The 21,565-nt window shown below is 59.4% G+C and overlaps 2 protein-coding genes across 2 annotated transcripts; one reads left to right on the plus strand and one right to left on the minus strand.

Moving 5' to 3' along the window:
* Positions 1-656: 656 nt before the first annotated feature.
* On the minus strand, positions 657-9,707 carry CCDC159 (coiled-coil domain containing 159). The gene is made up of 12 exons (XM_074980389.1): positions 9,672-9,707; positions 8,431-8,523; positions 7,776-7,809; positions 7,196-7,284; positions 5,928-6,009; positions 4,879-5,074; positions 3,968-4,035; positions 3,297-3,373; positions 2,880-2,974; positions 1,472-1,551; positions 1,076-1,219; positions 657-773 (listed from the first exon to the last, which is right to left on the minus strand). Exons 1-11 carry the CDS (start codon positions 9,705-9,707, stop codon positions 1,089-1,091), a joined length of 981 nt encoding a protein of 326 aa, XP_074836490.1. The 3' UTR covers positions 657-773; positions 1,076-1,088.
* A 263-nt stretch (positions 9,708-9,970) lies between these two features.
* Positions 9,971-13,651, plus strand: TMEM205 (transmembrane protein 205). Its single transcript, XM_074979853.1, has 5 exons — positions 9,971-10,015; positions 10,716-10,811; positions 11,983-12,101; positions 12,588-12,751; positions 13,234-13,651. Exons 3-5 carry the CDS (start codon positions 12,008-12,010, stop codon positions 13,534-13,536), a joined length of 561 nt encoding a protein of 186 aa, XP_074835954.1. The 5' UTR covers positions 9,971-10,015; positions 10,716-10,811; positions 11,983-12,007; the 3' UTR covers positions 13,537-13,651.
* The last annotated feature ends 7,914 nt before the right edge of the window (positions 13,652-21,565 follow it).

Genomic DNA, 21,565 nt, shown 5'->3' on the forward strand with positions numbered 1-21,565 from the left:
TGCTGTAGGGGGCAGGGTGGGGGTCCAGTCGGGGTCGCTCTCCCCACAGCTAGTGCTGGCCCCTAGTGGGTGCCAGGAGCCAGCAGGGCTGAATGGGCATTGGCTGCTTTGGCTGTAACACCCCCCTTCGCCCAGTGCTGCTTCCTGACCCTTTGGTCGGGAAATAGCAGCCAAGAGCGTGAACGTCCACACCCGGTTCCCGGCACTGAACGCTCCTTCTTTGCTGCGGGGTGGGGTGCGGGGGGGCTCTTCACACAGAGCTGGCTGCCCGGCCCGGACGCCTGGGTTCTCTCCCAAGCCTGGGGAGAGACCCAGTAGCTAGAGTGGGTGCTGGGAGCCAGGACTCCTGGGTCCTCTCCCAGGCTCTGGCAGGGCACTGGCGGTCGCAGGGGCAGGACTCCTGGGTTCTTTCTGGGCTCTGGGAGGGCAGTGGGGGCTGGTGGTTAGAGCAGGGAGGAGGGGGCAGGACTCCTGGGTTCTCTCCCAGGCTTGGGGGCGGGGGAGGGTCTAAAGATTAGAGCAGGAGGAGGGGAGCAGGAACCAGGACTCCTGGGTTCCGTCCCCAGAGCGGGGACAGAAGGGGAGGGGGTCCCACCTCCGCAGGGCATCACACACACGTTACAACAAGCCAGGTGGAGGCCAGGACCAGTACCAGGACCGCCCCCACTGGGCCCCTCCCCTGAGTTGGAGCCCAGGCACAGTCACTCCCAGGCAGCGCCGTTTAATTCTCTCTCATCCATAGGCCGCGCCCCCGCGTGCTCTCTTCTCTCAGCCTGGGGAAAAGAGAGGGGAGCAAATTAGGGTGCTGGCCCTTTAACTGAGGGCAGAACTGTCCCTCAGCTACAGAGACCCAGGGGAGCGGGCGCCAGCCTTCAAGCGACTGGCCGGACGCCTGGGTTCCCAACCTTCCCAGCAGCAGAGGAGGGGCTGCGGAGATCAAGAGGGAGTGCCCGGACGCCTGGGTTCTCAGCCAGGGTCGGCTGCCCACGGATGTTACAACACAAGTCACTTTTTGTACTAGGGCAGGCCCCGGCTGGCCCTGCAGCGAGATGTGGGGGGATATGGGGTGTCTTACCGGCACGGCCCCCCTAGGAGCAGGGGCTGTCGCAGGAGCTGTGGTCCGAGCTGCTTTCCTCCTGGGACAGGTGCAGGGCTGGCTCCGCGGCAGGGGCCGGCAGGCTGGCCGAGATGGACACATGCTGCCGGCGGCTCCTCCGGCCTGTGGGACGAGAGGGTTGGGGGGCACTTCAGAGTAGGGGTGATCTCGGGGGCGGGGGGTGCCACCTATGGGAGTTTCAAGGCAGAGGGGCCAGATCCCCAGACTGCCGAGAACTGACCCCATTTGGAGCCAGGAGGGTTCTTCTCCCGTCTGCCCCCTGAAAGCTCCACCCACAGCCAGCCCCCCACATTTCAAACTCACCCGCACCTGCCTGACCCTCCCCCATTTCAAACCCCCCCCCCCCCGGCTCACCTGTGACCCTCACCGCCGCCTGGCCACTGCCCCGAAGGCTGCAGCTGGCCATGGCGTTCCGCAGGGTGTTGACGGCTGACCTGTGTGGGGAGACCCTATTAACAGACCCGTCTCCCGGTGGGCGGGGGGCAGACATACTGCAGGGCTGGGGATACCCCACTTACACAGGGCCCCCCTCAGGCTCCTCTTCAGCTCCCAGTGACTGATGGGTGTAAGAACATAGCTCACTGCTGCCGCGTGCTTGCAGAGCTGCTCCTTTCGCTCTGGCCTACAGCCCCGGGGGGGGCCCGGGATTCAAACCCAGCTGCAGGCCGGGGGCTGGGGGGCAGCGCGCCCATTCCCAGGCATGGGTCACCGCGGAGCGGGAGCGGGAGAGGTGGAAGCTGCAGGCAGAAGGGGCTCAGCACCAGGAAAGGGAGGCGATGCAGAGAGCGTGGGGGGCGCTGCGCTGCAGGGCGGGGGGGCAGAGACTCAGCAGGGGGCGCTCAGCTCCCACAGCGCTGACACCAGCCTGGCACTAGGGGGCGCTGTGCTGCAGGGCGGGGGGGCAGGGACTCAGCAGGGGGCGCTCAGCTCCCACAGCGCTGACACCAGCCTGGCACTAGGGGGCGCTGCGCTGCAGGGCGGGGGGGCAGGGACTCAGCAGGGGGCGCTCAGCTCCCACAGCGCTGACACCAGCCTGGCACTAGGGGGCGCTGTGCTGCAGGGCGGGGGGGCAGGGACTCAGCAGGGGGCGCTCAGCTCCCACAGCGCTGACACCAGCCTGGCACTAGGGGGCGCTGTGCTGCAGGGTGGGGGGGCAGGGACTCAGCAGGGGGCGCTCAGCTCCCACAGCGCTGACACCAGCCTGGCACTAGGGGGCGCTGTGCTGCAGGGTGGGGGGGCAGGGACTCAGCAGGGGGTGCTCTGTTCTCACAGCGCTGACACCAGCCTGGCACTAGGGGGCGCTGCGCTGCAGGGTGGGGGGGGGCAGGGACTCAGCAGGGGGCGCTCAGCTCCCACAGCGCTGACACCAGCCTGGCACCAGGGGGCGCTGTGCTGCAGGGCGGGGGGGCAGGGACTCAGCAGGGGGCGCTCAGCTCCCACAGCGCTGACACCAGCCTGGCACTAGGGGGCGCTGTGCTGCAGGGCAGGGGGGGGGCAGGGACTCAGCAGGGGGCGCTCAGCTCCCACAGCGCTGACACCAGCCTGGCACCAGGGGGCGCTGTGCTGCAAGTCCAGGCGTGGGGGCTCAGTAAGGGGCCCTCTGCCCTGGCACGCCAGGCTGGCCCCTCAGGCTGCAACACTGCCCCAGGGAGGCACAGGATGAATGGGGGTCCCTCCAGTCCGGCTGGGCACGCGCACAGGCTGCGGGACAGGAGCCGGGCAGCCCCCTCCCCGGAGAGCGCTCCGGCCTGGCCAGTCTTACCATATATCATTCAGCTCCTCTTGGACTGCCCGGCCATCCGGGCCTCCTCCTAGGGACTCTGCACCCGGCCCTTTGCCCTTCAGCTGGGACAGGACCTGGGGAGAGACAGGCCCAGCTCCAGCCCAAGCGCAGTTCCCTGCGGGCGGGTAAATAAAGGACAGAACTGCTCGGGCACAGGGATCGGCTTGGGGGGGGCTCCCCGCACAGGCAGCGCTGACCCCAACGCCCCCGTCTGGCGCTGTCCTGTGGCGGGGGTTAGGTGGGGGCGCTCTCCCTTGGGAGCCGGTGTGTGCCTGGGTGACACACAACTGCACCAGGCAAAGCGCCAGATTTGTGAATGGACGGCAAATGGGGAGGGGCAGCTTGTAGCCCCGCCCCTTCCCCCCCCGCCCTCTTCCTCCCCTCCCCCCAGCGCACCTTCCTGCATTTCACTTGATTCTCCTGCATTTTCTTTATGCTGATGAGGTTCTTGGTGATATCCTCCTCCTGCTCCTCTGTGGAAGAGACCGACCAGAGCCCCCAGTTCAGGGCTCCCTGCACACCACCCAGCCCCTTCCCAAGCAGGCCCCCCCGCTAAACAAACACTCCTGCGAGGGCTTCTAGGAGCTGACACTGCCCCTGCCTGCTGGAATTGCTGATACCCAGCGCTGCTCCTGCTCCTTGACTTGCTTTGGGGCCTTCCGTACTACGCTCAGTGTCCCAGGCCACAGTTTCCCCATCTGGAAAATGGGACCTAAATCCCAGCAGGCTACAGGGCACAGAGCACTAGTAAACCTGTGCTCGAGGCATTTGGGCCAGAGAAGCAGAGATGTGGGTTTGATTCCAGAAGCATTATCACACTGCAGTTAGACAGGAGAGGAAGGTTAGGTTGGGAGCCAGAACTCCTGGATTCTCTCCCAAACTCTAACACAGGCTCATGTCCCGAACTTTGTGTCAGTCTCTGCCCTGGGCCTCAGTTTCTCCTCTGGACAAGCAGACTGATGCAGACCCAGCTGCAAGATCTGGGGCTTGAGGGCAACCACCAGGAGGGTTTTTACCCTACCCTGAGGGCCAGGAGCACAGAAAGGGGTAATCTTCTGGGTACCTACTCAGTTTCTGGTGGATCCTCCTCATCTCACCTTGCACTGACTCCAGCTCCTCCCAGAGGAATTTCTTGCTAAAAGGGGATGAAAGTCGACTGAAAGCCGGAGGTTCTGGCACCTTTGCCCCAACATGGCTGGGGAATGTCCCAGAGCAGGGGACTCCCAGGCTTCTTGGGTGATATCCTGGACTCTGGGCAGCTAATGGGGGAGGGTGTCCCTGGGGGAGGAGCTACTGAGGAGGGAGGGGCTACCAGTGACAATGTTCTTGGGGGCGCTTTTTAAAGGTGCACACAGGAATAAGGAGACGGGGGGGCGGGGAAGGTAACACTTCACCCCTTCCTGCTCTGAAACCACCAACACAATTAATACGGTGGGGGAGGGGGCAAGCAGGCTCCAGCGATGTGGAAACCCAACTAGGACTCTGGACACCTGGGTTCTAAGTCCAGCCCTGCCGCCGGGGTGCCCCATGCCTCAGTTTCCCCACCTTTCGTCTAGTGAGATTTGGGGCAATGACTGTCTCTCATGGCTGTCTGTGCTGTGCCTGGCCCAGTGGGGGCTGTTACCGTGTGAACAGTGTTCATGCCGCGATGGGGAGGGTGCATGGGGTGGCTGGAGGAGGGGGCAGGTGCTGGCAGTTCATGCTCTGGACTAGGACTTGGGGGTTCCAGGCTGAACTCCCAGCTCTGACACTGACTCCCGGTGTGACCTTGGGTTAGTCACTGCCCCATGCCTCAGTTTCCCCATCTCTCCAGTGGGGATCATGGTGTTTCCTCCTTCTTGTTTCTTGCTTGATGACTGTGCAGGGCAGGTCCCTGATCCAGTCGTGGGGGAGGGGGGTATTAGGCTAGTAAGATTCCAAGGGAACCGGATCAGGGACCCCTCACCTGTGGAATCGCCCCTCCCGGCCCCGCTCTAACCTCTCCAGGATTTCCAGGGACAGGTTCTCCAGCGAATCCCCTCTCTGGATCATGCGGTGGTCAGGGCGCTCCAGCAGAGATTCCTGCAGCCCTTCCACCTCCTTGACCATGGCAGCCCAGACCTCCTGGATCTTCCCATCCACCAGCCGCTCGAACATCTCCCCCTGGGCCAGGCCGCAGGCTCGGCTCATGTCTTCTGCGGAGAGCAGGGGGCAGGCCCAGGGGGCGCTTACTGCATGGATTTGGGGGGAGGACCTACTGGTGGGGAAGGAGCTATAGAGGGTTGGGGCTACTGGTGAAGGAAGGGCTATTTGGCGGAGGAGCTACAGAGGTGAGGGGGCTATTTGAGGAAAGGTTATTGACAGGGGAGGAGCTACAGGGCTTTTGGGGCGGAGCTAGAGAGGGTGGGGCAATTGAAGACGGGGGGCTACTTGGGGAGGAGCTAGAAGGGGAGGGGCTATTGATGAGGGAGGGGCTAAAGGAGGAGGGACTATCAATGAGGGAGGGGCTAGAGGTGGAGTAGCTATCGATGGTGGGGTGGACTAGAGGGGGAGGGGCTATCGATGAGGGAGGGGCTATTGATGAGGGAGGAGCTAGAGGGGGAGGGGCTATTGATGAGGAATGGGCTATTTGGGCAGGACCTACTGAAAATGTTCTAGGAGGGGGCTGTTAAAGGGAAACAGGAGCTCGGCTGCCTGGTGCCTTTCACACCCCTCCCGGCAAAAGACGCAGGCTGGGCTAGTGGTTCAGGGCTGGGCCTCAGCATATCCAGGTTCCACTCCCGGCTCTGCCACTGACTCCCTACGTGACCTGGGCTCTGCCTCGGCCATGCCTCGGTTTCCCCATTTCCCCGCACAACACTCTCTCCTTTCTCTCTCACGAGCCGGGCCCGTCGCTTGCTCTGGGACCAGGCAGGGACCTGATCTCTGTGGCAGGCGTGTCTATGCAGCTGCCAGCACAAAGGCTGCAGCATCATCCCATTACCGCAGCGAAGCCCCAGTCCATGGAGCCCCGCGCTGCAGGGAGACGCGGGCTCACCAGGCTCTCACCTTCCAGCTGCTGGATCTTCCCCTGCTGCAAGCTGCTCTCCTGCTCCAGCAGGGAGACCGAGTGGCTCAGAGCTTCGAAGGCCTGTCCAGAGACATGCAATGGAGGGAGGTCACGGACTGAGCCCTGACCAGCAGGGCCTGTAAGCCAGGGATAAAGGAAAGCCCTCCATCAGCTCAGCCCACAGCCCACTGGGATTCCCCTTGCGGCCCCATGACCCCGACCCCAGGTGTGCCCCACTTTCGCACGCCTCTCGTGGACCAGAGCCCCACGTTTACCTGCTCCTCCCCCCTCCCAGCACTTTTGGCACAGGTGAATTGCCTGATTGGTGCTCCGTCCCCACTGCTCCCCCTCCCTCCCAGAGCTGGAACAATGCCAACAGCTGATTCGTGGGGTGCCAGCTCTGGGACAGAGGAGCCGGGACCAAGTGCCAATCAGGCAATTTGTGGTGCTCCAGTAGTGCAGGGAGAGAAATGCAGGATGTGCCGGGCTCCGGTGCCCTGGTGTCCAAGAGGGGGACAGCCAGGGGCCACGGGTTGCCCACTGGTGCCGCAAGCCGAGCCCTTGGGCAGACACCCAGCTGATTAGCAGAGCACTCTCAACAGCCACAGCCGGCAGCGGGTGTTCCTACTTGGTGGTGCACATCCACCCATGCCTCGGTGCACATAAAATTTATTCCACATGGATGCAAAAAATCAGCAAGAACACTGGCCTTGACGCCCGGGACAGCCACCCCTGGTTATTTCCCAGGGCCTCTGAATGTAGATGGAGAGCGGGCAGGGGCTGGACAGGCACTGGAGTCCAGCACAAGGGGCACCAGGTGGGGTGACAGGCAGTGTTCCCCGTAAGCTGAGCATTTGGGCAGACACCCAGCAGAGAGTCAAATGCCCTCCAGCTGATTGGCCGAGCGCCCACAGCCAGCAGCGCATGTCTATTGGTGGTGCACCTCCGCACAACACTCGGCGCGTGTAGCTCAATTTATTCCACCCAGGGAAAACGTGAGCGGGACCCCTGGCGACAGGACACCTGGGTTCTAATCCCAGCTCTGGACTGACCTCGCTGGGCGGCCTGGAGCAAATCCCTTTGCTGCTATGAGCCTCAGTTTCCCTTCCTCACCTCTTGCAGGTTTAACTTGTAAGCGGGAGCAAGGACTGACTTTCATCAGGCGTCTGTGCAGCACCTGGTCCTAGTCTTGTCGCTTGCAGCTCAGGGAGGTCCCCTGGCACCGCCGTCATGCCCCTCCCGGATGCCCCCTCTGTGCTGGGCTTACCTTTGCCTGGGCATGGAGTTGGCTTTTGATGACCTCCAGTTCATTTTTCAGGATCTTCTGGGAATCCGGGAGCATCACCTGGACCATTCCTGCCTCAGAGCAATGGCAGGTGAGGGAGCCCCAGGACTCAACTCATGCCCAGCACGCTCCTCAGGGCCACCCTGGCTGTGCGCGGGCATAGGGCGCAGGTCGGGGCATGGCCTGCAGGAGTGCACTGCACTGGGGCTATCCCCTGCTCCCCAGGGACCAAGGGGGCAAGGCACAGTGGGAGCTAGAGCAGCTCCGAGGCTGCTCTCCCTAACCCCAGGGTCTCAACAAGGCCCCCCCTCATTCTCACAGCATGGCCTCTCCCCTCTTGTGCCCCGCTGGGATGCTGCCTGGCCCAAAGGCCCCTGCTGGGGTCCACCTACCTCCTCCTGCCAGCCCCAGTCAGGGCCAGGTTCCCTCCCCACAGGGTAAGGACAGCCCATCCCACTGACTGCTCAGGGGGTGTGTGCCTTGGTGGGCCACACCCATTCTCCCCAGATCTAGTGCCCCTCCCCAGGGTCTCCCCCCTTCACAGAGATGGAGGGTCTCTTACCATTGGTCACCAAGGCCTCCGGCTCCAGCTGGGTCTGCAGGGAGGGGATCAGAGGGGCCCATCAGCCTCGACCGCTGGCCCTGCCCACCCTGTTAGCCCTGGAGAGGGCTGGACTCAGCCCCTGGGGAGGGGGCTGGGAGAGGCTTAGGTGTGGGGAGAGTGAATGTGATGTCCCTTGGGGGGGAATGGGGACCCCTTTCTTGATAACGTGTAACCTTTACAGCTCTTCTGGGAGCACAGAGGAGGTGGTAAGAGGCCCCGTTCCTGGGCTATCCCTCTGGGCAGGGCACCTCTCAGCTGGTGGGGGGGGGCAGGGAGTAATGGGGCAGATTTGGGGGCATGACCAGAGCTGGGTCATTTCCCTGCTTCCCAGGCAGGGCACGAGTTAGAGCAGCCTTAAGGCTGCTCTAACTCGTGCCCTGCCTGGGAAGCAGGGAAATGACCCAGTGTCACCGAAGATGGGAACAGAGGCAGTGCAGAATGTTTAGAGTGTCTGAGCCCCAAACTGAGGCATGGAGTGACGAGGAGCCAGACAGATTCAGAGCCCCAGCGGCACCAGAGCTCCCCGTCAGCCAGCATGATGGGGGGGCTCTGGGCTTTGTCACAGCAAGGACCAGGGTTCTCGTTCCTCCCCCAGCAGCAGGGAGGTGCTTACCAGCCCTGCATCGCTGCTGGCCCGGGATAAGTAGCCGCTGGGTGTGTCACCCCTACTCTTGTCCTCCTTGGAGACTGTGATCACAGTGGTCTCCTGGTAAGAAAGGGGAAGAACTCAGTGCCCTGTCCGCCCCGCCTGGCAAAGGGGGGTCTGTTCAGTTCGGAAGCGGAAAAGGAAGGCAGGGCCATAACCTGTCTCCTGCAGTGACCGCTGCATCGCAAAACCAGCACACCTGGATGGGCCCCTAGGGTGGGATACCAGTGTCAATGGGCCCCCGAGGGGCTGGAATACCAGGGTCAAGGGGCCCCGGGGGGGGGGGATACCAAAGTCGATGGGCCCCCGGGGGTAGGGAACTGGGGTTGGCAGGGTCAGGGGGCGAGATGACAAAACTGATGGGCCCCTGGGGAGCAGGGCACTGAGGTCGATGGGCCCCTGGGGGTGGGATACCAGGATCGATGTGGCCTCAGGTGTGGGATACCAGAGTCAAGGTGCCCCAGGGTTGGAATGTCAGGTTCAATGGGCCCCTGGGGAGTGGGATACCAGTGATGACAGGGCTCCAGGGGCGGAACACCAGGATTGATGGGCCCCCAGGGGTTGGGATATGGGGTCACAGGGCCATCCAGGGTAGATGGGCCCTGGGGGGCAGAGTACTGGGGGCGGTGGAGGCTTGGGGGCAGGATGCCGGGGTAGATGGGCCTGGGGGCAGAGTGCTGAGTTCCATGGAGCTCGGGGGGCCGGATGCCAGGGTGGATGGGCCCCAGGGGTCAGGGGACTGGGGGCAATGGAGCCCCAGGGGCCAGATGTCAGGGTGGATGGGCCCCTGGGGGCAGGGCACTGGGGGCGATAGAGCCCCGGGGGCCGGATGCCGGGGTGGATGGGCCCTAGGGGGCAGGGCACTGCAGGCAATGGAGCCCCGGGGGCCGGATGTCGGGGTGAATGTGCTGCGGGAGAAAGGGTACTGGGGGGCAATGGAGTCCTGGGGGCGGGATACTGGGGTGGATGTGCCCCAGGGGGCAGGGCACTGGGTTCCATAGAGCCCCGGGAGCGGGATACCGGGGAGGACGGGGCCCCGGGGGCGAGGGAGCCCCGGGCGAGGGAGCCCCGGCGCGGGACACAGGGGTGGATGGCCCCTGCCCCGCTCCAGTGCCGCCACCCCGTTCCCCAGCGCCGGGCAGGGGGCTGTGCCGAGCAGGCACTGGGGCGATGAGCGGCGTCAGGGCTCAGCCCGGCCGCCTCGGTACCTTGCTGGTCAGGACCCGCCCCCTGAGCACGTCCATCACCCCCAGTCTCTGCCCCGCGGCCGGAGGCCCACGTGGTCAACACGCGGAGGGAGGGGGCGGGGTTCCCCCTGCAGGCCCCACCCCCATGTAACAAAAACAGTCACAAAGGCCACGGGGCGGGGCTTGGCGGCCCCACCTCTCGCGTGACGTCACCCCACTGCCCCTATTGGCCCGGAGCGCCCCTCGCGAGGCGATTGGGCAGGCGTCGGGGAGGGGTGGAACCTGGAGTGCAAGTGGGGGCGTGACTGGAGGGGGTCCCGGGCGGGCCGAGTTGCGCTGCCGCTGAGCCCGGGCTGGAGCGGCAGGTACGGGACCCCGCACCCCGCAGCTCTGCACCGGCCGAGGCGGGGATGGGAGCGGGGGTCACAGGGCTGCAGGGGGTATGGGGCAGGGACATGGTGGTGTCTAAGCTTTGGGGCAGGCGGGGGAAGGGAGCAGGGGACATGGGACTGCGGGGGGGTACAGGGCAGGCGTGGGGTGCAGGGGCGTGGGGAGCAGAGGAGGCAGGTTGGAAGAAGTGAGGAGGGTCGTGGGAGGGAGCAGGGGTGTGGGGCTGATGGGGGCAAGGGAGTGGGTGGAAAGACGGGCAAAGGGCACGTGTGGGGCAGGGCCAGCGGCCTCGCACGGGGGCCCCCAGGTCCGGCTCTGTGTTTTGTGGGACCCTCGGACTTGGCCTGACTTTGCTCCTCCCGGCTCCGGTGCGGGGGAACTCCCGGGTGCTGCTCCCAGCCCTGGCCAGGGAAGGGGGGGTGCAATGGTCACACGGCGCAGGGGGTCTCCCTTCCTAGCCACGTGTCTGGCTGGCCCGGTGACCTCCCTGGACTCAGTGGCAGGAAGGGGACCCAGGCGTCCGGCGGCCCCTGGATGGGTTTGGCTAAATCTGTCTGTTGTGCCCCGCTATGATTCTATGGGGCGGAGCATCAGTCCTGCGCCAGGGCCATTGGCTGTGGGGGGCCGTGACACTTCCCCGCCCCCACACCCTTATCTGCTCCTGCCACTTGCCAGCCTCCTGCATGTGCTGACTGGGCCTGGCCTCCCTGCTGTTTCTCGCCACTGAGTTCAGTGCACCTGCTCAGCTCCGCCACCGTCACCCTCTCTCAGGTCAGTCTCGTCAGTTGCTCAGTGCTTTTGTTCCTCGGTTTCCCCACCTTTGTCTCGAGGGTGATGCCCTGGCTGAGAGGGGAAACGTAATCCAACAGCTGCAGCCTGGGACTGGGAGGACCTGGGTTCTGTTTGCCCAGCTGGCCAGTGGTCAAACTGGGAGCTTGGTGTGTCGCTGCCCTGCTCTGTGCCTCAGTTTCCCCATGGGGGACATCTGTGACTTCCTTCCTAAAGTGCTCTGAGATCTACGTCTGGGAAGCGGTGGGATTGTTTTTTGTTTGCAACGAGCTCTGGGGGCTGGGAGTCTCTCTTGGGCTACGTTTACACATGAAGCCTACATCGAAGTAGCCTATTTCGATGAATAATGTCTATACGTCCTCCAGGGCTGGCAACGTCGATGTTGAACATCGACGTTGGGCAGCACCACATCGAAATAGGCGCTGCGAGGGAACGTCTACACGCCAAAGTAGCACACATCGAAATAAGGGTGCCAGGCACAGCTGCAGACAGGGTCACAGGGCGGACTCAACAGCAAGCCGCTCCCTTAAAGGGCCCCTCCCAGACACAGTTACACTAAACAACACAAGATCCACAGAGCCGACAACTGGTTGCAGACCCTGTGCATGCAGCATGGATCCCCAGCTGCAGCAGCAGCAGCCAGAAGCCCTGGGCTAAGGGCTGCTGCACACGACCATAGAGCCCCGCAGGGGCTGGAGAGAGAGCGTCTCTCAACCCCTCAGCTGATGGCCGCCATGGTGGACCCCGCTATTTCGAAGTTGCGGGACGCGCAACGACTACATGGTCCCTACTTCGACGTTGAACGTCGAAGTAGGGCGCTATTCCCATCCCCTCATGGGGTTAGCGGCTTCGACGTCTCGCTGCCTAACGTCGATTTCAACTTCAAAATAGCGCCCAACACATGTAGCCGTGACGGGCGCTATTTTGAAGTTGGTGCCGCTACTCCGAAGTAGCCGGCACGTGTAGACGCGGCTTTGCTGTGCAGAGTCTGGCCCAGCGGGGCCCTGATCTCCGCCGGGGCAGGCCTTGATCACAGCCTGGGCCCCGCCTAGATTCCTATGGGTGGCCTGGTCACAGTGCAGGGACCCAGACTGGGCTGGAGGCGTCCGGCCAGCCCTGTTCCCCAGGCCTTATCACGGGTTTTCCCCTCCAGGAGTGTGAGCGCAGCGGGGACGCCGATGGAAGGGGACCCCAGCAGCCTGGCCAAAGTGGCCCAGCTCTTCGTCCTGTCTCTGGCCTGGGGCATGCAGATCTGGGTCACCTTCATTTCAGGTGGGATGTGAAGCCAGCACCCCGTCCAGAGGGGGCGTAGCATGGGGTACTCCGCCCCGCCCCCATTCTACCAGTGCCCCCCGCCTGTCCCATTGCACCCCTGGGGGATTACTTACAATAGTGCCGGGAAGTGGGATGACCTGGTCCCAGCCCAACCTCTCAGCTCCTGCTGCTGTCAGTGAGCTCATGGCTGAGCCCGGCCCCAGGTAATCCCCCAGGCTGCCCTGGGCCCCACCGTGCCCCTCAAAAGCAGCTGCCCTGAACCATCCAACCACCCCTCTGCCCTCCACCTCTCAGGCCTGGGAAAATAACCCAGGAGCCTCGCCCACTAGGCCTTACTGCCGTCTTAGAGTCAAGTGTCCTGGCTCCCTGCTCTAACCACTAGACCTAACTCCCCTCCCCGGGCTGGGATAGCAGCCAGGAGTCCTGGCTCCCAGCCCGAGGGCCCAGACACTCTCTACGTGCCTTGATTTCCCCCTGGCTCAGGGTTCGTGCTGATCCGGGGCGTGAGCCGACACACCTTTGGCCTGGTCCAGAGCAAGCTCTTCCCCTTCTACTTCTACACCCTGGTGGCCTGTGCCTTTCTCAACCTCTCCATCTTCGCCTGCTACCACCCCTGGGAGCTGCTCAGCATCAGGGAGACCCTGCAGGTACCACCCAAGGGCCGGGAGTGGGACCTAGTGGTTAGAGCACCAGGGGGCTGGGGTCAGGATGCCTGGGTTCTATTCCTGGCTCTGGGCGGGGAGTGGGACCCAGCGGTTGGAGCACTAGGGGCTGGGGGTCAGGATGCCTGGGTTCTATTCCCGGCTCTGGGCGGGGGGTGGGACCTAGTGGTTAGAGCACCAGGGGCTGGAGTCAGGATGCCTGGGTTCTATTCCCTGTTCTGGGCGGGGAGTGGGACCTAGTGGTTAGAGCACCAGGGGGCTGGGGTCAGGATGCCTGGGTTCTATTTCCGGCTCTGGACAGGGAGTTGGACCCAGCGGTTGGAGCGCTCGGGGCTGGGGGTCAGGATGCCTGGGTTCTATCCTTACTTCAGTCCATCACACCCCATTTTCCCCCTGCGCCGAGGAGAGAACCCAGGTGTCCGGCCACCCCCTGCCACCATCCTGACCCTCTCTCTCTCCTCCCCCAGGGCTCTCTCTATTTCCTCTGCCTCCTCCTGGCGGTCGTGAACGCCCTGGGGCTCTCGCCGGCCACCACGGCCGCCATGTTCCGGATGCAGGCCATGGAGCGAGAGCACAGCCTGGGCGGTGAGGTGGGGCTGGCGGCCCGGCGGGAGGCGTACCAGCAGCTGCGGGAGCGCGACCCCAAGTACCGGGCTGCCCGGGAGACCTTCTTCAAGCGCCATGGGCTGTCGTCTCTCTTCAACCTCGTCTGCCTCGTCTGCAATGGGGTGAACCTGCTGTGCCTGGGGCTGCACCTGGGCAGCCTGTAGGCCTCGTCGGTGGGCCCCGGAGCTCTGTGCCCTCCCTGGGATCTGACTGGGGTCTCTCTCTAAGCCTCTATCCTGTGCCTGGTACCAGCCGATGTGTTGGGTGGGGGGCGGGGGGGATGCAGCCGACTTGGTGACTCCGCAGTGCTTTTCCCTGGGGTCTCTCCCTGGCTCTGGGAGGGGAGCGGGGTCTAGTGGTTAGAGCGGAGGGTGGGCCTAGAGAGCAGGACTCCTGGGCTTTCTCCCCAGCTCTGGGACAGGAATGGGCTCTAAGGGTTAGACCCTGTGCGGGGAGGGCGAGGCTGTGGCTGGGAGCCAGGACTCTTGGGTTCTATTCCGAGCTCTGGGGCGGGACGGGGGTTACGGGGGGGTGGGGGGAGGGGTTAGCCTGGGTTTTAGCTTTCTCTGCTAACAGATGTCGAATCAGCGGGGGCTGAAATTCACCCTGTACTTAGTTCCCAGGGTTCGTTCACAGCTGGGGGGCCTTTCAAACGAAGCTGGGGGAGACAGGTCCCTATTTCGCATTGGGAATGCTTCCCCACCTGCTCGAAGGTCAGTGTTCCCCTGTAAGCTGAGCACGGGGGCGGCCTCCCAGGGGAGCTACAGCCTCCTGCCGTGGGAAGGATGTTTCTAAGGTGGTGCACAGCCGCACACCTCTGGGGACACAATAAAATTTATTCCACTCATGGATGTCAAAAGCTGAAGGCCAGTGGTATTCGCTGTGTGGTGGCACCAGCAGCTGAATGGGACCCTGGGGTGCTGCACCTAGCCAAGAACTTAACTGAAACACACCAAACCTGACACAGGATAAGTAACATGTCAGAGTCCCCTGGCTGGTCAGTGGCAGAGCCAGGATTAGGCCCAAGGTCTCCTGAGTCCTTGCCGACTAGGCAGTGCTGCCCCTTAGAAGAAGTGCTGTGGGATTTCCAGGCAGTGCTTTGGCTGGCTACACAGAGAGCTCCCCTCAGCTCTTGGGCTTCCTGTTCCGTTCTTGCTGCTGAATCTTGGCTGGCAGAGAGTGACTAGCAGGTCCTTTGGCCTCTGTATCTTGCTCTATATTCGTTTGTACCAATCAAATGGGAAAAATGAAGGTTCCCCTCCAGTGGTGGTCTGCTGGGGGAATCTAATCCCCTTTCTGCATCTGTACAGCACCGTGCGTGAAAGGGCAACGGGCTGATCGGGCTCCCAGGGCCTATTGTCATAGAAATAAAGACTCTTGTTCTCCAAGCTGCTTTTCCACTCTGAAGCTTTCCATTAATCAGGCGTATTTACAAGCTCACAGAAAGCAAAAGCTTCGAGACTGATAGCGTGTGGTCCACGCCACGATTTTTTCAGTGCTGCCCTGGGGGTCTGTTATTTTCCCCATTCCGAGCAAGGGGGATAGGTAAATTTGGGGGTGGGGGAGGAACTTATTTTCCCCCATGGGTAGGAAACTTTTAAAAATGTGTTGTTTAACTAAAACTCTCCCCCCCGCCCTACCCCCCACAAACTCCTGCTCGTTTTTGGAGTCAGTTTCAACATGGGGCCGTGAAATTTTGTTGGAAAGGGAAATGTGTGTGTTGACAAAACTAAGAATTTTTTGTCGGGAGGAGAAGAAGAACAGCTGGGAACAGAAATCGTCAGCACTCTCCACTTAGGGCGAGAGTCGCTTCCGCCATTAACTCTGTCTGGGAAGGCCCATCTGCGTACATACAGCACCTTCCACAGTGGGTCCCTGGAGCTGAGAGGGCAGTGCCTAGCAGTGATCAGACTCTAGGTCTGGAAAATAGATCCTGACCCCTTTGAAAGTTGAATGGTGTTCTTTGGACAGCCCAGATTTGCAAGTGGTCAGAGTGCTTTTTGCAAGCCCTTTTTTGAAATGCGGCTGCCTCGGGGGGGGGGGAGCGTGTGCGCGTGGCGTGTGACATTGTGAAAGACTCTTGTGGAGGAGTGGGGGATCTAGGGAGGTAGCTTGAGCTGGAATTTGGCAGAGACATCTGAGTTAAAACATCCTGGGATCTTTTAATGGTATTCCTCCTTGTCTCTCTCCCCTACACTCTTTATCTCTCTCTCTCTCTCTCTGTTTTATTTGCAGAGGTGAAAAAAGTACCCACAAGTTACTTGAGTAAAAGTCCAGCTGCGTGTGGGGGGAGGGTTGGAATTTTTACTTAAGTACAAGCCACTGGTATGCCTCTGGAAAACTACTTAAATAAAGTTCCTCGCTGCCAACTCTGCTCACATATCTACACCAGTGACATCATCACAGGACCTAACATCAACCACACCATCAGGGGCTCCTTTACCGGCACATCTACTAATATAATAGATGCCATCATGGGCCAGCAATGCCCCACTGCAATTTACATTGGCCAAACTCTGCAGTCTCTCGGTAAAAGAATAAATGGACATAAATCAGACATCAGGAACAGTAATGTACAGAAGAAGCCTGTGGGGGACACTTCAGTCTCTCTGGACACTCAGTGGCAGGTTTAAGGGGGACAGTCCTGAAACAAAAAAATTTCAAAAATCAAATGGAGGGAGAAATCTCTGAGCTGCAATTTATTTGCAAATTTGACTCCATTAACCATGGATTAAACAGAGACTGGGAGTGGCTCGTAGTTTACAAAGGCAGCTTCTCTGCTCTGGGTGTTAATATCTCCCCATGAGACTCTGACCAAGGCTCACATCCGTGTCTGATCTGACTTGGTTTTTCCTCTCTTGATAAGTACTATTGATACTGGGCCATTTCCACCTTGCTGAATAGACCTTGTCAGCTCTGGCCCTCCCTCTTCCTGGGACACCCCCCTCTTTAAACACCCCTCTGAAACCACCCCCCATTCATGCATCTGACGAAGTGGGTCTTTGCCCACGAAAGCTCATGCTCTAAAATATCTGTTAGTCTATAAGATGCCACAAGACTTCTTGTTCTCGAAGCTACAGGCTAACATGCCTCCCTCTCTGATACTTAAATAAAAGCACACACACATCCCATCTTGAGTGTATGCAAGTATCCAGAAGGGAAAACAGCTGCACTTTTACTTAAGTAATTTTGGGGATACTTTTCCCACCTGTGCTTCCGTGTGCCAGACTTTCTGGAGGAAAGAATGCTTCCTGTTCTCCGCTGCTCCTGCAGGGATGGGCCCACTGGCACCTGCCAAGAGCAGGCTGTGCTTATGTGGCCGCAAGGTGGCGTGAGCTGGCTTAGCATTGCACCATATGTTGGAGGACTTTGGAGAATGCAAAAAGCCGAAGCCTGGGTGTTAGACACTGCAGTATTAATAGCACAGTCTGGTCATCTGCAAGGGACAATCGGATATCCACCTCTCGGGCCAGCCCGATGGCAGGGGTCCCTTCCCGTCTTACGGTGACTGTGTGTGATTGGTTGAAATGTGTGTATATGCATCGAACATATGGTGGGAGGAAAATCTACTATTGTTTCCAGCTGAGCTCAGGTGTATGTGGTTTGAGCATTGGCCTGTGAAACGCAGGGTGGTGAGTTCAATCCTTGAAGGGGGCAAATAGGTTTTTTAAAAAAAGGGGTGGTGCTTGGTCCTGCCAAGAGGGCAGGGGGCTGGATTCTGGCCTGCCGAGGTCCCTTCCAGGTCTACGAGATGTGTATTTCCATATGCATGTGTGTGTCGGTCACGGAGGACGCTGCCAACCCGATGCCAGCCAGCCCTAGAGACACTCTGGGAGGGGACATGCGGGGTGTCCGTTAGGAAGTTACATTCTCCAGGTAGGTTCTGCAAAGGGTGGATTTCTCACAAGGGTGTGATTTCCTCCCACCCCCCGGGTGTTTAAAATCCCAGGGTGGGGCAGATAAGGGGAAAAGACTCAATATATTTATTTTTAGTTTTCATCCATCCTCCTTTAATTCTGCTCCTGCCCAGAGATAGCCCAGGGCCTTAACTGCCCCAACACGCCACGTTCAGATGGGTAGGAGAGCCGTGCCCAGGGCAGCCAGGGCGTGGGGGTGGCTGCACTGCAACCTGGCGCCGAGACGGCTCAGCTGGAGCTCATCCTGCCTGGCAGAGCTACTGGAGGTCTGGCTGCTTGGGCCAGAGATGAGAAACTGCAGAGTTTTCACCAGCCAGAGGCAGGGCTGACTGCACACTTGGAAAGCAGCAGGGATGGGGGAGAGGCAGTCCCCAGCTGGTGTGAGCTGGGTCGCTCATGAGAGCCCGTTCCTGGTGTAAAAAGGCATAGATCCGAGAGGGGCCACGGCGTTGGATCCCCAGCTGGTATAACTTAGCATTGCTTCATGGGAGGGTCGTTATCTCCATTGTACAGATGGGGAAACTGGGGTGCAGAACGGCTAAATGACTTGCCCCAGGTCATGCAAGGAGTGGGGGGAACTGGGTCCAGGTGCATGCTCCTCCCTCATTGTGTGATCTGGGGCAAGTCACTCAGCTGTTCTGTGCCTCAGTTTCCCCATTTGTACAATGGGAATAATCATTGGACTCAGTTTCTCCCAAGTAAGTGCTCTGACCACTGGACATACCTTCCTCCGAGTGTGTCATTTATTGTCTATTACAGGCATTATCCAACAAGGGAGACCAAGGCTCAGGCCCCACTGCACTATCCCAGACACAGAATGAGGGACAGTCCCTGCCCTAGAGAACAACTAGACAATGCAACGATTATCCCACTTTCACAAACGGGGAACCTGAGGCCCAGCACAAGAACATGACTCACCCAGGACACGAACCCACAGCTCCTGGGTCCCAGCCCACATTTTAACCATTGCGGGGCTTCTCCTTTACACTGGGAGCTTCTGCAGACACAGGGGGCGGGGGCTGGGGCTGGGGCTGCTGCTGCTGCCTCTGGAGGTGGTGGTAAGGCAGGAGGAACTGTTTGATCAGACCCCCTTCCCTGCCGTGGTTATGGGGAAGAGGGAGGTTGACCTGTTGCCTGGCCCATGTAAACACACATCAGTGAAACATGCCAGGCAAACGGCCCAGGAGATCGCAGCGCTGCTGAGAAAGGCAGTAAGGAGTGACTGGGGCGCTGACAGTGGTCAGGGCTCCTGGGTTCTACGCCTGCCTCTGGGAGGGCAGTAGAGTCAAGTGGGTAGAGCAGGGTCAGTGTTCCCTGTAAGTGAAGCACTTGGCCGGACACCCAGGAGCCAGTCAGATGATTAGCAGAGGGCCAGCAGCCTGCATTTGTAAGGGTGGTGCCCATCCACACATGCTTTAGTGTAAGTAAGAACATTTATGCTGCGTGTGGAAGTAAAAAATTAGAGGGAGCATTACTCGGGAAACTTGGTGCCAGGAGCCTTCAGTTGGACCCCCTGTGGTTAGAGAGGTGGGGATCAGGCTGGGAGACCTAATCGCCCTCCAGCCTGAGCAAGAGCAGCCTTGGGGCTGCTCTAACTTGTGCTCTACTCTCCCCGAACACCCAGCAACTGACAACAGCTGCTGTCACTCACTGTGCTCCGGCCACACCACCTGGGAGGGCCCCTGCACAGGCCGCAGAGTGGGGTGGGGCCAAGAAAGAAGCCTGGGTGGTGCTCAGAAGCAGGCCCTGAATTGGTCTGAAGTTCTGTCATCGTCTGGGGTTGATCCCCGAGATGCTCCTAGCAGACAGGTGGAGGTGGAAAGAGCTTCCCCATCTCAGAAACGTGTTCCTGACAACAAGTAAATTGCACCATAGAATCCTGGGGCTGGAGGGGACCTCAGGACATTATCGAATCCAGCCCCCTGCCCGAAGCAGGACCAACCCCAACTGAATCATCCCAGCCAGGGCTTTGTCAAGCTGGGACTTAAAAACTTCCAGGGATGGAGATCCCAACACCCCTCCAGGTAACCCATTCCAAAGTCTCCTGTCCCCAGGAGTTTAAATGACTGAAACAGCTGGGAAGAAAATTGGCTTTGGGCCCTTGCAACCGTTTCCCTTGGCTTGTTTCAGGACCCTTTGGCTTGGACCATTTTCATTTCTTTGTACTCCACCTCCAGGTCAGTTCCAGCCATTGTTCCGAACCCGGATGCCAGAATTCTTGCATGGGAAATGCCCGAAGGAGGCCCCTTTGCCCGTTTCAAAGCCTTGTCATCCTCCAAAATGGGACACCTCCCTCCTCTCCCCAAAACTGCATCAATTTCCTGCAAGAAGCTTCAGTTGACACAAGTATCAGAGAGGGAGCTGTGCTAGTCTGTATCTTCGAGAACAACAAGAAGTCCTGTGGCACCTTGTAGACTAACAGATATTTGGGAGCATGAGCTTTCGTGGGCAAAGACCTGCTTCATCAGATGCATGGGGGTGGTGGTTTCAGAGGGGTTATGTAAAGAGTGGGGTCCCAGGAAGAGGGAGGGCCAGAGCTGACAAGGTCTATTCAGCAACGTGGAAATGGCCCAGTATCAATAGTACTTATCAAAAGGGGAAAAACCAAGTCAGATCAGACGGGGATGTGAGCCTTCGTCAGAGTCCGATGGGGAGATCTTAACACCCAGTGCAGAGAAGCTGCCTTTGTAAGCTGCGAGCCACTCCCAGTCTCTGTTTAATCCATGGTTAATGGAGTCAAATGTGCAAATAAGTTGCAGCTCAGAGATTTCTCCCTCCATTTGATTTTTGAAATTTCTTTGTTTCAGGACTGTCCCCCTTAAACCTGCCACTGAGTGTCCAGGGAGATTGAAGTGTCCCCCACAGGCTTCTGTCCATCACCGTTCCTGATATCTGATTTATGTCCATTTATCCTTTTATGGAGAGACTGTCCAGTTTGGCCAATGTAAATTGCAGTGGGGCATTGCTGGCACATGGTGGCATATATTATATTTGTAGATGTGCAGGTAAAGGAGTCCCTGATGGTGTGGTTGATGTTAGGTCCTGTGATGATGTCACTGGTGCAGATATGTGAGCAGAGTTGGCAGCGAGGACTCTTGCAGGGGCTGGTTCAAGGCCTAGAATTACTGGTTTGTGATTTGTAGTGGCTGGTGAGGATTTGTTTAAGGTTGGCAGGCTGTCTGTAGGTGAGGACAGCCCTGCCACCCAAGGTCTGTGAGAGTGAAAGATCATTGTTCAGGATGGGTTGCAGATCACTGATCATGCGCTGGAGAGGCCTTAGTTGACACCAGGTGTTTTCCAGGGAACGGAGGACAAACCTTTGTGGGAAAACTCCTGACCAGGTCCCTCCAGGATTTAGAGAGGCCCTTTGCATGGAGCAGTGGGGGTCTGTGGTCTGGGTCCATTAGGACATTTTGCATTTGGGATGGGCTAGGCAAGCAGCTGTCTCACCCTAGCTGGAGCAGGGTTTTGCAGGGACTGGGATCAGGGAAGACCCAAGAGGCAGGGACATTTGGTAGACTTCATGGCGAATAAAGGCCCCGGGTTCTAAGACTGAGGTCACTTGCTCCTTTGCTTTATGCAAGGTCGGTTATGATGCAAGGGGTTGTAATTCCTCGTTACTCGTTCTGTGAGCAGTCCCCTCTTCCTCCTTCATCTCACAGTGTTGACACAAGAGCTCCTTTTGCTGAGGTTAATAACCGCAGCGTCATGAAACAGGTTTCAAATTGCAAGTTAGCAGTTTACATTTGGAAGCAGGGGGCATTCCAGGTTCTGCTGGTAGACTGGGGGCTCTGGAGAGAAGCAAGGCTTCTGGGTCTAACCTCTGTCAGTCTACAGAGAGCCAGCCTGGAGTAAGAGGTAAAGCAGGCCCTCAGGGAGCAGCCTGTTTTGTCTCTGTCTGGTTTTTATTTTTGGTCCCGGCGTGTTGTCATTCTGAATGCAAAGAAGTAAAGCAGCGTTACATTGCAACATGCCAGGTTTTATGTTTCTCCGCCTTCTCCATCTGTAGGCTGGGAGCATAGCAGTAATGACCAAAGCTCGTTAAAATCAGTTGAATCAAAACTTTTAAATAAATTATTTAGAGAGAAAATGTCTGTTTTCCCAAAGCACTGCAGAACTCAGAATTTTCTACTGAAAATCCAGGTTCCTTTGACGTTTCTGAACAGCAAGGTGAAAACAAAGAGAAATTTGAATAAAAACACATCTGTCCCTGCATCTGGGCAGTACACAGCCAGGCAGGGACCTCCAGCACCACTGGGTGCCTAGCGGCTATTGT

This window comes from Carettochelys insculpta, chromosome 29 (genome assembly GCF_033958435.1).
Source record: "Carettochelys insculpta isolate YL-2023 chromosome 29, ASM3395843v1, whole genome shotgun sequence".
NCBI lineage: Eukaryota > Metazoa > Chordata > Testudines > Carettochelyidae > Carettochelys > Carettochelys insculpta.

What these genes read in the sequence shown, in the direction of transcription:
- CCDC159 (XM_074980389.1), bottom strand. Translation starts at nt 9,707, where the DNA reads ATGGACGTGCTCAGGGGGCGGGTCCTGACCAGCAAG. An exon ending in AACTCCATGCCCAGGCAAAG is followed by an intron (nt 6,010 to 7,195) that starts GTAAGCCCAGCA and finishes GTCTCTGGACAG; the next exon opens with GCCTTCGAAGCTCTGAGCCA. An exon ending in ATCAAGTGAAATGCAGGAAG is followed by an intron (nt 2,975 to 3,296) that starts GTGCGCTGGGGG and finishes GTCTCTCCCCAG; the next exon opens with GTCCTGTCCCAGCTGAAGGG.
- TMEM205 (XM_074979853.1), top strand. Translation starts at nt 12,008, where the DNA reads ATGGAAGGGGACCCCAGCAGCCTGGCCAAAGTGGCCCAGCTCTTCGTC. An exon ending in CTGGGTCACCTTCATTTCAG is followed by an intron (nt 12,102 to 12,587) that starts GTGGGATGTGAA and finishes CCCCTGGCTCAG; the next exon opens with GGTTCGTGCTGATCCGGGGC. An exon ending in GCATCAGGGAGACCCTGCAG is followed by an intron (nt 12,752 to 13,233) that starts GTACCACCCAAG and finishes CTCCTCCCCCAG; the next exon opens with GGCTCTCTCTATTTCCTCTG.